The sequence below is a fragment of the Montipora foliosa genome, chromosome 11 (assembly GCF_036669935.1).
Source record: "Montipora foliosa isolate CH-2021 chromosome 11, ASM3666993v2, whole genome shotgun sequence".
NCBI lineage: Eukaryota > Metazoa > Cnidaria > Anthozoa > Scleractinia > Acroporidae > Montipora > Montipora foliosa.
Window position 1 is genome coordinate 15,622,903 of NC_090879.1, and position 17,500 is coordinate 15,640,402.

The 17,500-nt window shown below is 38.9% G+C and overlaps 1 protein-coding gene across 5 annotated transcripts in view; it reads left to right on the top strand.

Annotated features, from left to right (window-relative positions):
* The window catches only part of LOC137977488 (two pore channel protein 1-like), a 57,689-nt gene that overhangs the window by 9,233 nt on the left and 30,956 nt on the right, over positions 1 to 17,500 (top strand). For 3 of the 5 annotated variants that reach the window (XM_068824717.1, XM_068824719.1, XM_068824718.1), the window contains 11 exons: positions 5,001 to 5,213; positions 5,472 to 5,585; positions 6,973 to 7,103; positions 7,546 to 7,634; positions 8,964 to 8,998; positions 10,348 to 10,406; positions 12,653 to 12,752; positions 13,282 to 13,355; positions 15,832 to 15,874; positions 16,456 to 16,519; positions 17,267 to 17,327. In XM_068824717.1, the coding sequence (XP_068680818.1) occupies positions 5,001 to 5,213; positions 5,472 to 5,585; positions 6,973 to 7,103; positions 7,546 to 7,634; positions 8,964 to 8,998; positions 10,348 to 10,406; positions 12,653 to 12,752; positions 13,282 to 13,355; positions 15,832 to 15,874; positions 16,456 to 16,519; positions 17,267 to 17,327 (983 nt within the window). The remainder of the gene's footprint in view (positions 1 to 5,000; positions 5,214 to 5,471; positions 5,586 to 6,972; positions 7,104 to 7,545; positions 7,635 to 8,963; positions 8,999 to 10,347; positions 10,407 to 12,652; positions 12,753 to 13,281; positions 13,356 to 15,831; positions 15,875 to 16,455; positions 16,520 to 17,266; positions 17,328 to 17,500) is intronic. The other 2 variants (XM_068824720.1, XM_068824721.1) reach the window with 1 other exon arrangement.

Consider the following 17,500-nt stretch of genomic DNA (forward strand, 5'->3'; position numbering starts at 1 on the left):
AAATGGCGACTTTCGCCTATAATTCAGTCGCCAATATTTTTTTTCACTCGCCATGGCGACCAAAATGGTCGCAGCTTGGAGCGCTGCTAAACACTTCATACGTTCAATAAAACCATTACTCTGCGGGTAACGAGGGCTAGACGTGATGTGACCAAATTGGTACTGGTTTGCAAAGGCTGCAAACTCCTTTGACGAGAATGGGGGGCCATTGTCTGTCATAACGGTTTGAGGTACTCCATATTCGCTAAACACCTGTTTCAGAATCTCTGTAGTAGCGTTTGCGTTGGTGCTGCGTACTTTTCTGATCACAGGAAACCTACTGTAGTAGTCTGCTATCAGGAGATAGGTAGTAGACCGAAACTCGAAGAAATCAATTCCTAACTTCTCCCAAGGTCCTTGAGGAACTTCATGGGGCAACACAGTGTTTCGCTTTGTTGGCTCCTGGAGAACGTCTGGCACACTTCACAGCTCTGTGCGGTCTGTAGTAAATCTGAAGTTATTCCTGGCCAGAATACTGCTTCTCGGGCTCTCAGCTGCATCTTCTCAAAACCAAAATGACCTTCGTGGATGGTTTGTAGGACTCCGTTACGCAATTTCTCAGGAACTATGAGTCTGTGTCCTTTGAACAATAGACCATTCTCTGCGCTGATCTCTTCTCTGTACATCCAGTAGTCTACAAGACGTGGGTGGCAATCTTTCTACAATTCAGGCCATCCATTTGCTACCACCTGCATCAGTAAACTGGAAGTAGTGTCTTTTGCAGTTGCGCGTCTGAAATCTCCAACCCTCGTAGAATCGGCGGGGATTTCCTCTGTGAGCATGTGAACTGGAATGAAATCTTCCTCGTCTTCTCCTTCTTTAGGTGTTGGTTGTGGAGACACTCTGGACAGCGCATCAGCTATGACATTATCCTTTCCTTTCAGGTATTCAATGTTTACATCATACTGGGATAGTCTCTGCAATAGCCTCTGAAGTCGCGGTGAGTTACACACTATGGATTTCTTCAACACGCTGACCAATGGCTTGTGGTCTGTTTGGACCATTGCTGTGTATCCATAGACATAATGGTGAAATCTTTCAAGAGCAAAGACAACACTGAGTAGCTCTCATTCAATGTTCGAGTAACGTTACTCCGTCCCAGTGAGGGCTCGTGATGCGTAGATCACAGGTTTGTCATCTTGGAGTAGAACTGCTCCTAAGCCTTTCTTGGATGCATCTGACTGAATAGTGCTAGTTTTGGAATGATCAAAATATGCCAACACTGGTGCACTTGTAATCTCTTTCTTGATAGCCTCAAATGCTGCTTGCTGCGAGCTCTCCCCGGTAAAGAGAGTGTCCTTCTTACAGAGCGCCCTAAGCGGTGCTGTTAAATCTGCCAGTGCAGGACTGAACCGGTTCAGGTAGTTCACCAGTCCCAGGAAGCTTTGCAGATCTTGAAGGTCCTCTGGTGGTTTCATCTCTGAGATAGCTTGCACTTTTTTAGGGTCGATCTTGTACCTGGATGGGGTAAGATGCCCTCCAAAGAATGCACAATCTTGAGACTTGAACACTAATCTGTTTGCATTGGAGATGAGATTGTTAGCTCTCGCTGTCTCTAGCAGGGTGATGACTGCAGCATCATGGGCAGTTTCTTCATTGCCATGGCAAAGAATATCGTCAGCCATTCCAGTGCTATTGGGGACATGACCTTTGCTGTCCGCGACCTCGCACAAAACTCTGTATATCTTGTTACCATGGTAAAGGTACACAATGCAGGACCCAAGGTTTCCCACTGGACTGTCATTGTAGCCTTTGAGATTCACTGTTGGTTTGCCCAATTTCAAGTCTTTTCCGAAGAGTGCTTTAGCCTTGTACAATGGCAGAATGTTGCAACTTGCTCCGGTATCAACCTCGCAGTCAATCTGGAAGATTTGTGAAGAACATTCCTGGCTCAGCCATAATGGGCGGATATGAGGTTCTGACTTTGGATGATTGAGACTTTCCACTTTACTGTCTTGAGGTGATGAATAGGCCCATTAAAGTAAACTGGCTCATATAACATATTCATCCGGTACGTAGTCCACGCACTCGGGAGCTGTTGCAGGCTGGACTTGTAACTCATTGACACGTACATCTTTCCTCTTTGATCTGCACACGGAACCGTAATGCCCTTCCTTCCTGCACTTGAAGCACTTTGCCTTCTTTGCAGGACACTCACTTTTGGGATGTGACGGTTTCACTCCACAGTTGAAACAGCTTTCTCTTTTACACTTTACTTGTTTCTGATCATTGGAACCTATCCTACAGGGCTAATCATTGGAACCTGGTATTTGTGGCTGCTGTCTGCGCTTCCACTTGGTTCCTAACTGCCTGTTTCCTTGGAGTTTATGAACTTCCATCTGCAGTGGATCGCCTTTGAATTCTGGTCACATATAACCAACCTGGTGTGCTGTAGCATCCTGATTCTGAGTGATTTCTATTGCCTCTTCCAGCGTCAATGCTGAGCCTTTTTCAATGCACTTGTAATAGGCCTCTTTGGAACGTAGCCCAATAACTATTGCATCCTGAATTAGTCGATCGCGGGCTTCCGGACGATATTCACACTGGTCGCACAGAATAGTGGCTTTGTCAATGTACTCTGCAAGGCTAAGATCACCTTGCTCCAAGCGGCAGAAATTTGCTGCTGCTGCAAGTGCGTTGGATTTCGGCTTTGTCCACTCCATGAATTTTTTTAACAGCATGCTTGGATCTCCCTTCTTTTCGGCTGTGAGATTCAGTGACTTGATGTGTGTTCTTCCAGTTTTCCCTGCCCAAATGAGAACATAATTTGCTTTCACGGCTTTGCTCTTTGAAGCTAACGGGCCATTCAAGAGGAGTTCACATTCCTCAACCCAATCCAAGCACTTTTGGTAGCATTTGGGGCCCACCGTGAAGTTTCCTTTCGGCGCTGGTAAATGCTCCAATTCAGCCATTGTAGATTGAGAGAAATGATACTTCCGAGAAACTAGCGGTGATCGCTGTCGACGTTAGTCTTGGCTGGGTTTGTTAAAATCCTGACACCATGTTAACTACTCCGGTTGGCAACACGACTTTATTCCTTGAGCACACACTAAATATTATGCACACATCGAACTAAACTCGCAAGTTTTATACTTATGCAAATCTAGAAAGTTGTAAAAAATGTCTCTGCATATATTACGGTTTTCAGGACAATGCAGACTAATCAACAACACTCTAATCCACACTACGACAACACCTGAGAGGTGAAAGAATAAATTGGATCACCTAAACACTTCTAAGCTGATTATGTAACAATAAACACATTCGCTTGCTTTGGATTGGCCGGATTACCTTACTAATGTTATGTTATCATAACAAGGAAAGGACTGAATGGCAATGTGAATGGCAATTGCTCGATCTTTAATGATTTGATCAAGCATGTTGTTATCCGTCAAAAGATTACAGATAACAGCAAGACCACAAGAAGCATCTCGTTTTGTAAAACTCAACAGTCAACACTTATTTTTTCCTTGATGAAATTTCTTGCCTGCACAGTTGATCATCTTGGAATAGCTGATGAAGAATCTTACAGCTTTCAGGCAGCACGCACAAGCTTAGTCTCATTCGCAGCTGTCTTTCGGGATGTCACGCAATGCTCCCCCAAAAGAAATGGCTGCTCACATTGGAACTACATTCCTTTCCAATTGCTTTGACGTTCTATTAAAACAGCCGAAAAGGTTAGCCAATTGAGTGAGAGAAAAATCATTCATTGCGATTTTCTGGCAGCCCCATGTAGGTATTTGGATTGAATGCCGCGAAAATCTCAACTGCCCAAGAAGAGTACTTATTTTTGGCGGCAAATTATGGTACCCATACTTTCATAATTTTGCAACAGTATACGGAGCTGGAAACTATTTGTGTATTTGCCTGGTTTCTAGCCGCAGATCGAATCTGTGTTTTGACCTAGGCAAAAGACTCATCTACTGTAAGGGCCTGTTTACATGGAGAAAGGGTGACCCTCCTGAGAGGGTCACCCTTCTATAAGGGGCAAAAGATAGCTCCCCTTTACATGCAAAGTCTTGTCCCTAGGGCTATTGCGATTATCAAATTTGGCGCCGAGAGAGACAACCAGCTCTTTTCAGTAAAATTCATATTCCTCGCTGCTCATATCCTTAAGTTCGTTTCCCGGCTCCTTAACAATTTCAGAGCAAAAATCTTTGGGAAAACCCACCGCCATGCATCGGCGTATTTCTGCATACTTTGTGGATAGATCGGCCTCGAAGTCCACGCCGTTAAACGTGCACTTGGTTTTGAATTCTGTAATGTACTTCAGGAGTATCTCTACCGCTTCCGATGTCCATAACCACTTCTTAGGATTTTTGATTTTTCATGTGGCAAGTCCTCTTCCACATCTTTCTGAGTCGAGTGGCTTTCCCTCATGCTCTCGTCGACAATTGGTTCATCGTCATCTATGTCTTTTCGCGAAATGTCAACACTGTTGTCCTCCGATTGTTCTTAACTCTGTTCAAACGATTTGGCCAGCACAGAACGGTGAAAATATTTCCCGGGCAATCTGACAGTAATCCAATCCAACCAAAGTTGACCCTTCTAGAAGGGTGATCCTACCTCAAGTGTTTACATGGCAAAAAGTTGGCCCTCCTAGGAAACCCTACCAAGCAGATAGGGTGACCCTACCCCTAGCCGAAAGACGGCTGCAAAGGAGACTAACATAATCCGTTAGCAAATAAAGGTTATAGACATTTTCATGATTCCATATATAGGAAAGATATTGTTGATGTCAGTGATTGTCACTAATGTGCCAACCAGAGCTTCATTAGCTGTGGAAACAAAGGGTCTTTTTTGTTCCTGTGGTTGGCACATTTGAATGACAAAAGAAATGTTTGTAAAGAGATATCTTCCTTATAGTCTTCTCCCTTTGCATTTTTTCAAGACTCCAGTTGGCCTCTCCCTTCCTACTGGGAGAAAATTGCTTTATGACTCTTTGATCTTTCTCTTGTTAGGATGCAGCTATTTTTCTACAGGAAGGGCAAAACAATGACCGGTTTGACACCCACCCCACCCGTGCAACAATCAGATGGTATCTTATGGCTCACAGTACTTTCTTCTATGTGCTGGATTTAATGGCTTCCTTGCTTCTTCTTTTCTTGGGATTGACTGAAAAACCAGCATCTGAAAGCGTGATTGAAGAAGATATTCTATCCTTGCCAGTGCCTGTAAGTTATTGATTTAAAACCAACTCAAATGATTTCCAGCAGCACTCTGACGTTCTTTCTGTAAACACCTGACTGTCCCTTGATAATTAATAATAATTTATTCATTATTAATGATATTTATCCAGGAAGCTCCATTCACGTGAAAGTGGTTTTCAGGGATCGGAGGTCCTGAATCCGATCAAATTGGGATTTGCCGACAGAACCGGCCACCATTTCATTAACAGCTTCACTAAATAAATATGATTTATTTACACTTAGGTTCATGGTGCTTTGGAGATTTTTTCACTCTCAATCATTGTTCTTGAACTTGGCATTAAAATGAGGTGGCAGGGAGTAAAACTTTTCTTTACGCATAAAAGGACAGTGATGAAGGTAGGAATTAAATGAAATCCTTCAACAATGCAATTATTAATATTGTAGTATAGTATTTCTGGATCAGTTTTAGTTTCTAGACAACCGAGCTCGATTCACCGCATTCGAGCTCGAGTTACCTGTCGAACTCGCAACTCGAATAACAATCGCACTCGAAATGTCGAGCTCGACAATGACAAAATCGAACTTGATTTCCAATACTTAGTTCTCGAGCTCGATTTCCAAGCATTGTTGCTTATCGAGCTCGATTTGAAAGTTACCAATCGAGCTCGATTATTTGCTCTCCAAAAACTCTTGATGGTTATACTGATTGAAAAATGTAATAATCTTGTGAAACCAAGTAAAGGGCAAGACTTAGGGCCTGTTTATATGGTCTCGGGTACCCGAGACAACCCTCCCCCCGAGTTACCCTTAACTTGGCGAGATATTTTTCCACTCATTTGTTTAAAAAATTATATCAACGGTTTACATGAGATTGTCACTTCATTTGCTGAATGTGAAAACGCAACTATACTTAATAAAAACGAACTAGAAAGAAAGAAAGCCATATATCTTAATGATGATAGGAATTTTTTGAAGATGCGTCTTAAAATATATGTGATTAGCCCATATTTGTGATTAGCCCAGTAGCACAGCATCTCCACATAAACAAATTAAAAGGGCTCTTCACCTCCGGTTGCAGGTCTCCTCCCCTCCCTTTCTCGAACAGCCCCAGAACGTTTATCTGCCCTGTGGTATGGCGGAGAATGAAAGCATTAGTGCTTTAGTGATTTAGATCAACTGCTAAAAGAAGTAAGAATGTGACTGTAGTATATTAAGGGGGGAGGGGGGGGGGGGGCTCTTAACTGCCAAACCGTTGCTATAGACCTCTGCAAGTAGTCATTTCTCGAGTCCCTGAAACTGTACAGTTATCCTTTTTTTCAAAGTGCGTTCTATGTAACATTTCTTTGTCTGGTTCAACTCGCAACCGCATTGGTAAATTACGTGACCAAAACAGCAAATGCCTAAAAAATGAGCGGGTTAACAATAATGCCACAGAATGGGGACATTCTAACAAAACCTGTGGCATGGAAATTATGACATGAAAAGGCCCACTGATGATACACTTTTCAAAATATCAGTGCAAATAGAAATTCCATGTTACAGTTTACAAACAATGATGGGACGGTTCCCATTCGGTAAAAAAAAAAAAGCCTCTTCCTTTCGTTTCCAGGGCACGGCAGAGGACTAGGACTAATATATTCAAAAATGTCTTTTTCTATCATGACAACTTTAGTATGAAGGGGGGGGGGGGGGGATGGGGCAGTCTTACTCTCAGGAGGGGAAGGGATAACAAAAGAAAATCAGAATGAAGAAACTTAATATGTGTTGCCCTCTTTTCCCTCAGGTTGTTATTTTAGTTGTTATGTACACAGAAGCAATAGTAGTTCTTATACGGAGAGAGAATCATTTCAGAGTTTCTAGAGCTCTTCGGCCTCTTTTCCTGATAGACACCCACTACTGCAATGGGGTCAGAAGGTAGGAGGAGAATCCAAATTTCTGATTTCCTGCCTGTTTAAGTTTGGATTTGTTTCTTGATTCCTTGCCCACCCCTTCCCTTACAGTCTTGTGGAAATTTTGGATCTGTGATTGGAGATCCTTGAAACACCCCATTCGTAACTGAAATTGGAGCCCCTCCATTGTTGGAATTTCAGACTACAAGTAATCATCTTAGCAACTAGTGTGTTTGAAGATCTTTCAAGGAGATCTTCATAAACTCTTAACTTAATCTATCTTGGAGTTTTAGCAGGTGTTTGAAGATCTATAGGGATTCTGGGAGTCCCTCAAGCACCTCCCCTTCACGATATTAGGCTCGACATGGAAAATACAGTCTGTGGTCTTTTTAGTTTCAGAGTCAACCATGCATGTAAAATAATAAATTTCCTTGGGAATACCTTACCCAACGTTTCTGCATTTTCAGAGTCCTGCGACAGATCTTACTCTCTCTTCCACCTATCCTTGACATGCTGTTTTTGCTGTTATTTATTATACTGATTTTTGCAATGTTAGGTAAGTTGTTTTTGAAAGATAATTTATTTTAACAAGATCCCTCTCTTTAGATCAATACAAGGCAGTGTAGACCAACATCTTCATCTCTGTTTTCCATGACCTGAGTAAGCTCCCTTGAGTCACAGCAGCTGTTTAGGCTAAGGTGGTCTCTTTACACCATAAGCCTTTTTGATTCATCACTGCCATGCTGGCTCCTTTTTGCTCAAGAGAATAAAATATACCATCGACATTGAGAACTCTGTGCAGTTGGTCTTTGGAAAAAGTTTGAATGTGTGTTCTTTAAATGTCCGCAAAGTTTACATAAATAAAGCACCTAATTTATAAAGGGTTGCTTGTTAGGGCTATGATTTCAAGTCCTTATCCAAGTTGACCTCTAAATGGCAGCACTCTTTTCAGTTATTTTGAGACCCTGTGTACTGGTCTTACTGTCATTTTAGCCCTCAACCTGCACAGTCAAATCTTGATTTTGCTTAACTGCTTTTGCAAAACTGGTTCCAGTCTGCTGGTTGTGTGGTGGATTTCCTGTGCATGTCAGTTGTGTTTCTCTAAGTACTTGTGCCCTCATTTTGAATGAAACGTTAAGTTTGTAAAAAAACACTTACTCTTTCGTTTCTATACAATAATTATTATTATTATTCATTCAAAATATTTCCCCATTTCTGATTGGTTAAAACCACACGCATAATTCACCATAACCAGCTGCTGTTCACCAAATTTGGAAAGAAACTTCGTCATATTGAGTCAATGATGTCAAAAGTGCAGCACGCTGCAGATTATTGAACTGATGAGGTAAAAATGACGTCAAAAATGCAGCCTGCTGCAAATTATTGAATTCGGCTTTTGTAGAATATGAAGAATTCTGCAGATCTTCATATCCTACTCAGCCTCATTCAATAATTGCTAATTATTGCAGTTATTAGTAAACATCCAAGACTTCATGAGGGTCGGAGCGTATAATACTATTACTGACAACAGATTTTGTGATATTTATAATGGTTAACAGAATCAAACAACCGTGTAGGAAGAGTCTGATTTGTTTAATCATGAGTGTGATTGTTGACCGAATTGAGCGACATGAAGTCCTGTTACTAATTAATCATAACTGTTACAATTTCTAAGAAAACAAATGCATAAATCCTTTTTCACAGTTTGATATTACAAATTCATCCATTTTAGAAAACCCCCTTAGTTTGGTAGGGTAAAGTGGTTGTTGCTATGGTTATTGTGATAAATTCTGTGATTGGTGGATTGGTTAGCTAATTACAGGTATCCAATTACAGCCAACTTTCCGCTTACAGTGTCCGAACACCCTTTTCTTTTTCTCTGCAGGGTTCTTTTTGTTTTCCGACAATGAAAAAGATGAGGTATGTTTTACAGTGTATTAAATTTATCTCAAACATAGTAGGCATTGCTTTAAAATGTTATTATTATTTAATATGAAAATTATATTATTGGCATGCAAACTTAAATGAGTCAATTATGGGGAACTAAAAAGTCACTTTTGGTGGTCCTGCATAATTTATGCGACCTCTTTCCCATCTGTGACAAAGATTTTTCAAAGTTCATAATTTCCCCTCAGTGTAATATTACTTATTATGGTACTGCATGTTATAGAACATCCCAAGATAACACTGGGGCACCTCTAGTCACAAATCAGCATTATTTTTTGCCAAATAATGGTCTTAAATTCTAAAGGTCATGACCATTTATTCCTTTTGCTAAAACATGCAGTCTTGCAGAATGAAGCCACCATTTAAGCTTGTCAGCAGATCGAGAATTACGCTACTTGAATAATCTAAAAGCAATTTTGAACAAGGAGAGCAAAAAGTGAACATTTGTTATGTAGGAACTAACTACAAGCAGAAATCAAGAAGAATGTCTTAATTGCAGGAGGAGGAAGGTGTACTTTATTATTAACAGAATACTTAAACAACCTAATAATTACAAGTATGGCAAAGGGAAGGCGTAGCCAAGGGAAGCAGTTTTAGCAAAAGGAAGGAATACTGGTTAGAAAATAATTTGCAACTAACACTGGCAGGTACAAAACATGCTCAGATCACAGGTCACAGGTCATAGTTTTGCCAATACAGAAAGAATCCTTTTTAAAGCTAACCTTAGGCCTAATTAGGCCTAATGTTAATAGCATTAGTCAATGGTTAGGGTTGATTCTGTATTGCTAAAACAATGACTTGTGACCTGTAACCTGTGTTTTGTACCTGTTCAACTTGTTTTAGAACACTTGCCAATGTCGTTGTTAAATTTGAGACCAACAAACACAAGTCAGAGTCTTAAGTAACCGATCTGGGTGGAGTGTTGAGTATTTATGAGTCAATGAGTCAATGAGTCATGAGTCATGAGTCAATGAGTCAACGAGTTAGTGCAGTTAATTAAACCATAAAATGAAAGCTACAATTTCAGAGAGTGCTTAGGCCTAATCACTGAAACAAGGGCTTAGACTTAAATCAACAAATTATTGCTATATTGACTGTGAGTCTCATTGACTCATGATTCATTGACTCATTGACTCATTTGACTCATAAAACATGCATTCTCATCTGGGTGCATTGAACTCAGGGAAACCGCATGCAAATCTGATGCCCTTACCACTGGGTCACATGGCTTCCGATAAGAGCTTTGTCTCCAATTTACACATGTTGCATTTTAGGATATAATTTTCCAATTTATGAGGATTTCATTTTTCAATATTGTTTAGTTCTTTACCAGCTTTTGGAGGAGCTTCATAAGCCTGTTTGTGTTGCTGACCACTGCAAAGTATGGATAGTTCTATTATTATATACCGCTACTTTCTAATGTTGATTCTATCAATTAATAATATAATATCCTTTTTAAGGCTAATTCTTATCTGTTTCAACTGTTATAAAATTATTTTATGACCATCTCCACAGTATCTTCACAGTTCATTGTTTTTCAATAGATTGGTCATTGGAGTTGTTTTTGACTTGCTTCAGATATTACTTTCCTTCTAGTACACTAAACTGTAAAACAATGCATGGCTACATGTATGCAACCTGATTTACACCACCAGCCTCTAGAATTTGGGAAAATATACCTTATAATATTAAAATGTTACCTTTTCCTTCATTTATTAAACAGTATACAGTAAGCGCAACCTCCTTGACAGCCAAACATAATAATTATTATATTCCCTTCCTTCCTAATTATTACCAGTATTATTATTTCTTTTTGTGTGAACTTAATGTAAGACTCTTGAGATGCAACTCATTGATGTAAACAATATTGTATGTTTATGCAAATTTGTCAATTTGTTAATTTATTGCCATTCATTTAATTTTTATCTGTACTATCTATTTTAATTGCCAGTTCAATCACTTCTATATACATAATTATATGTAATGTATTTTTCCTTTCGTCTAATTCCTGTGGTAGTGGCCATGTCGAAAGCATTTGCTACTATAATGGCAATTACGCACTTTTCCACTTTTTCTCACTCATGTATAATTAACTAGTCTACTTCCTTCTTTCTTTTAATTGTTCTGTCCATTATGTATTTTCTGAAATAGTGCATAATAATTATTATAATAAATCTGGAATAAAGCTTGTTTATAATTGAGTAAAGTACGATCGTCCGGGTGAGTGTAGTTCTAAGAAGGACTGTTTGAGATGACATTGACTGACGTTTCGACAACCTGAGCGGAAGTCATCTTCAGAATCAATTGATTTGTGTAACGTCAGTAGATACTATAAGAACTCCGCTCGTAGATGTCATTGGTCAACTTATTTGTGATAAGACCATTTGTATTCAATCGAAGTTAACGTACGGTACGTTAAAACATGTTAGGTGGTTCTCTTATCTTTGAGTGGTAATCTAAATAATTAACAACTATTTTATACCAAAACTACTATGCTGCGAAGCGGCAAGGTAAATATCCACTACTTAACCGGTAGCCACCTACAATTTGTACACGTTCCTGACTTGACGTCACAATCTACTTTGCATGCATGTTTACAAAGAGTTAATGCAATGTAAATCAGTTTGTGACGTCAACTCAGGAATAGACCCTGGCTCCCCTTCAGACTCGGTTGTGAACAAAAGATGCTTGGATTTTCGCAACTTTTGAAGCCTATAAAATTGCAGGATTTGTTAGAAAAGGGAAGAGATGGCCGCATTGCGTTTCGAACAAGTGCAAAGATTCATTTTAGCGAAAAAAAAAAATGGGGGCGTTAGGGGCACTTTAATCTAGATTTTAACCTATTGACACCTGAACCGCCCTAGACCGCCGGCCTCTTGACGAGTAAAATTGTCTGGCATTTAATTTATAGACAGTAAAACTATGAAGTCCCATTCTTAGGAGTCAATGGGTTAAATGGGGATGTGTGGATGTTAATTTAAGTGTTTGTTGGACATAACTATTATACAATTGCATTTTTATGGTTTATGGTCTAGGATTCATATACCGCACATAAAAATTATCACAAAGTCTCATGGCAGTTTAAAATTATTATAATTCTTTTCAGCTCTAGGGTGAGATCGGATGTCAGCTTGTAAAGGCACCTCTGGCAACCGCTGTCAGTCCATATTTGAACTCATCCACCCCACCCAACCCTTGCATGACAGTGAAAGGGTAACACTGACCACAATACCAAGGGTTTCAGCCCTACTTAATTTTCACGAACAGGATGTGGGTTCTTTAACTTCCTGCACCGCAGTTCTGATTAACAGGGAAGATCGTGAGACAGGGCCTACAGTTTATCGTCCTTATCTGAGAAGACTTGAAAAGTCTATAGTAACCACTTGCGGGACGGTGTAATTACAAAGGAAGATTTTTCTCTTCAGTTTTTTTTTGAAACCCTGAATGTTGGTTCAGCCAGAGTTGAACTCACAACCTCCTGAATGGCAACCTGGTGATAAACCAACTGATCGACTAATGCAAGGTCTAAAATCTAGTCTAAATTATGTTAAAGATTAGACAAGAATTGATTGTAATTTTAGTAAAATTTTAATGAGTTAATTAATTTGTTTTTAATTACTGTTTCAGTTATCCAGATGTAATGATGCCTTCATACAGCCATTCACGGTGGTCAGCAATCTTTTTTATTGTTTACATCTCAGTGGTTTTGTATTTTCTCATGAATTTGGTAAGCTTTTTTTGTCCATGTTCTGTTTGTTGTTCAAAACCATAAATCGAATTAGGTAATAGAGCAACCAGTACTTAAGTCAATTTCTCTTCTCCTGTATGTCTTCTACCCTATCCCACCCCACGAGAAATGCCATCAATAGATAAGAGTGTAGACTACATTAAATTTAAGAGGGGAGGGACACTCTCTGGTTATTCAGTATGCCTCGCTAGTAAAAAATAGATTTGGAAGTCATGCATAGCCTCATGTGTGAGACAGATTAAATTAGGGTCAGGTATCAATTAGTTTTAGCTTATGTCTTGCATGGCTTCCTGGCCCACAACACATGTCCTTACTCAATTTAAGACATAATACAGTACATGATAAAGAAAAAAATGTGTGCTGTATTCCCTTTTATGGGGGACTCCTGTAAGTTTTGGAGTATGGGTTTAATAAGTTTAGACATGTCATGTAATAAACAATATGCTTAAGTAGATAAGGATTCTAACAGTTTCACATCATTCTTTCCTTCTGATTTTTGCAATTGTAGCTTTTGGCTGTGGTTTATGATACATTTACCAACATTGAAAAAGATAAGTTCAGGAAGCTTTTTCTTCACAAGAGGTGTGTTTCAGTGCAAAATTGTTGGTAGTCCATTCCTTTTATCTTGCCTACAATCAATGAAAATAACAATAGCAAACTATAGAGCGAGTTTCAATCGAGTGTCCTAAAACCAAAACCAAAGTAATTACTTTGGCCAATCAAAAAGGACGGAGACAATCCGGTAAACCAATCAAAACTCAAAATAAATACACCTAGCCAACACAAAGCGCTGGAAAATGTGTACGTGCGAGCCACTATTAGTTTTGGTTTCAGTTCTGATTGTTTGAAAAAGTGATGCGAGAACTTTGAACCAGCCATGCACTGAGTGAAGTAATGCAAAACCAAAGCAATTCCCTAATTACTTTCGACACTCAATTTAAAACCGCTCTAAAATTAGTTTTGTCATCTGAGAGTGGCACTTAATATATTTTACTCTGTCTAACTCCATACACCCTGCGAGCAGTTGGTTTCTCCTACGTTTCCAGAGAGAGAAACCACTGCGAGCAACCGTTAGTTTCTTTTAGTGAGCTGCCCTCCAGCGACAAGGACGAATCATAACTGCTGCGTTTGGGTGAGCTTGCTGTGAAGTAATATCCCGCGAAATAAGACAAAGTGATGTCAATATATTACATCACGTGGGTTGTGACGTACTTCGCACATGCTCTATGGAAAATCAAACGGCTGCTCGCAGTGGTTTCTCGCTCGGGAAGCGTACATGTAGGAGAAACCAACTGCTCGAAGGTTAATTTTACTCCGACTAACGCCAGACAATTTTTTTCGTCAATGGAGAGTGTCCTCAGGTGTTCTAGGTGTGAATGGGTCAAGTAAGCACCGTTTTTTTAGCCACAGACAGCAGCTGTAGGTGAGCTGTCTTCCTTTTTTATCTTGCCAGTGGATACTACCACATTTACATCACTAAGCTAGTACAGTATCTTTTTACTGTTAGCTAGAGACGATAAGTTTAAAAATCTTGGGAGAGACTACTGTCCTTGCTTGCAAAATGTTTGTTTCCATTTTACATCTATGGCTCAAAAACGTCCTGGACTAAAGCTCCCGAAGATGTGAAAAAGAATTTAAACCTTCTTTTTGCCAAATGCAATGTACCATACAGTCTTGTACCACAAGTCAGTTAAGTTGCTGGAATGTGGTTTGCATTACTCAACTGAAGATGTCTGGTTGCATTCTTTACAATAAACCTTCAGCAAAGCAATAGTCCATAATTTTTTAGAAAACCTTTTTGTTCTTACCCTTAATGAGCCAGAATATCAAATGTAGAACAGTACTAGTATTAAAAGCATTTGGCAACCTTTTTTGGAAGATTAAGTCAGAATCCAAACTTGCAATAAGTGGCTTGGTACTCTTTAGTCAAGCTTGACAAGCCCATTGATACGTCAAATGCCCTAGTTCGCCCCTGGTTGATGAGTTAAATCCTCTGGAGTATAATCTGTTTAGTGTCGCTTCCAGGGGTCAATACGTTAAAAAATAATCCTCTTCACTGGGCTGAATGAATGAAGTGGTTGTTGTTGTTCTTGTTTAATTAATGATTTGCTCAAAGCAGGTGATAATATTATTACCGTAGGATGCTAAATTCCCATACAATAACCCAATATTTTGGCTGGTAGCCAATAATGTTTAAATCTGCCATTCTGAGTCAATTTTTCTAGTTTGTTAGAAAAAACAACAACAACAAAATCACTTACTTATAATTATAAGTTACTCTATTTCTCTTTATTTTAATTTCCAAATGGTTTTGATAGTAGCAGACAAGTAAAGAATTTTAAGAAAACGACGAAACCTTTGAGTTTATAAAACTTGTTTTGACAGAAACTTCTGCCATCCTCAGTTTGTCAGAATACAAAGCGATGGAAGCTGAATTTATAATAAATAGAAAATGCTATTGTGAAAAATAGTAACAACGGAATGAATCAACAATTACACCATGTCAATCTTAAACTATCTTTTTGGTTCCCATATTTTCACCCTATACTTCATTCCGTTGTTACGATTTTTCACAAGGTTTTGTCGTTTTCTTAAAATTCTTTATTTTTTCCACTTAACTTGTACACACTGTAATGTAAATAAGTCGGTTTCTAGAGACCACTGAGTAATGATTACCCTGCTAGCAGAGGCTCTGAGACTAAAACTCACCAGAGAGCAAGCAGAAATCATGTCAAGTCTTTTTAGTTGCCGCAGCCCAAGGTTCTGAGCTAGTCACTCCGGACAAACCAGTTTAGGCAGTGCATGCATGCATCATATTTTTGACAGGGCAAAGGTCAAAACTGAGCCTTCAGTAGGAAAAATAATCAATATGGCTAGGAGGGCGATCCAGACTTGGCCTGGGTTTGAGACTGTCTGCTAGTAACAGTTTGCACATACTCAATAAAGACTTAACACAATTTTTGTAGAATCCTAGAAAGGCTCTGCTGGCAGGGTGAATAAAGATGTAAGTTTGTGAAATTAACTTAATATTAACTGATTATTATTATTTTCTATCAAGGTATGCTGTTAGAAAAGCATATGAGCAACTCTGCGATAGAAGCGTAAGATAAAATCATTGAAAAATTATTCATTCAATATTAATTGTATGAAAGATTAATAATTAACTAATAACTGCTATAATAATTTGTCTTTACATTAACTGCAAAGTTGATTAACTACTGTGTGTAATAATTCCATGTAATTTAAACTTGCTTTTTTATTCTGTTTTTGAACTTTCGCCATTGCTTTTGCAGTTGTTTCTTTTCATATTTTTTTGCACAAATCTCTTATCAGTCTCCCCTATCTTGACTTTGCTTTAATGCTATGCTTTTTGGTAAATTAGACTCTTTCTTGAAACTGCTGACGGGTTGCTCAGTTGGTTGAGCATCTGCCTACATGTATATACACTTTGAGGGAGATTGCGAGTTTGACTCCAGCCGAAGGAACACTCAAGGTCTTTAAATAACTACGAAAGGAGAAAGTGTTGCCTCATAGAATCTGCAAATGGTCATATGGCTATTGTGGTAATAGTGACTGTGTAACAAAAGCTTTGCTGTATAATAGTTGCTGTTGCCAAATATTAATTAACATTTTCAGAATTACATGATGCATTACTTTTTTCGTTTTTTTCTTGAATTTGTAGCCTCCTCATTGGATCTCTTGGCAGCATTTTGCTTGTTTGATGCATTTCTTCAAAAACTCAAGTTGTATGTGTTTTTTTCTGAATTCCCATTTTCATCATAATTATTTTGATATAATTTACTAATGATGATCAGGGGTTTAAAAAAAGTCAAAGTTGGTGCCTAGTTTGGATAGAATAAACCACTGTATCAATGTGGGGCCTGATGGTAGCTTTCTCTAGGGATGTCTGTGGCTATTCCATTTTTAAAAGTTCGCTGATCATATTTAGTTTTTGACTACTTAACCCATTGACCCGTTTCATCATATTTTACAAGGTAATATAATTTATTGATGATGATCAGGGGTTAACAAAAAAGTCGCATTTGGCGGCTAGTTTGAATATAATAAACCACTGTATCAACATGGGGCCTGCTGGTACCTTTCTGTAGGGGTGTTTGTGGCTATTCCTTTTTAAAAGTTCGCTGACATTAAAAGTTTGTCAATGATCATATTTAGTTTTTGACCACTTAACCCACTGACCCCTCAGGAGCCACACAATACCCCCAGTTAACGAGTAAAATCGTCTGGCATTATAAGACGGAATAAAATCTGGTGAGTCTCAATTTCATGAGTCAATGGGTTAATTGAGGGCACAAAGTTTTGGACTGGTGAATTAAATATGCGATGCTTCTCGTCAGCTGTCTGTACTTATTGAAACAACAGGATGATAATTATTTTATGACTTACTGGTAATGAGATTGGCATGGATTTGAAGCCCTGCAAAGATCTCTCTATCTCAAAGGCTTATTAGTTGGTTGCCTCATTTCTTATAGCACGTTTGGAGAAATACCTTGTGTTCAAAACATTGGATGCAAGCCAAACTGGACAACTTAGGTAATATGTTTTTTGGAGTACTTTAACTATCTGAGTTTGTAACCTTACATTGTTGAGTTGTACATATAGCACCATTCATGTGACATTAAATCAGCTTCATTATGCTTAGATTTAGAAATTTGAGTCTAAATTACGCCTAAAGAGAGTTAAGGGATGAAGATGAAGTTGGTTGT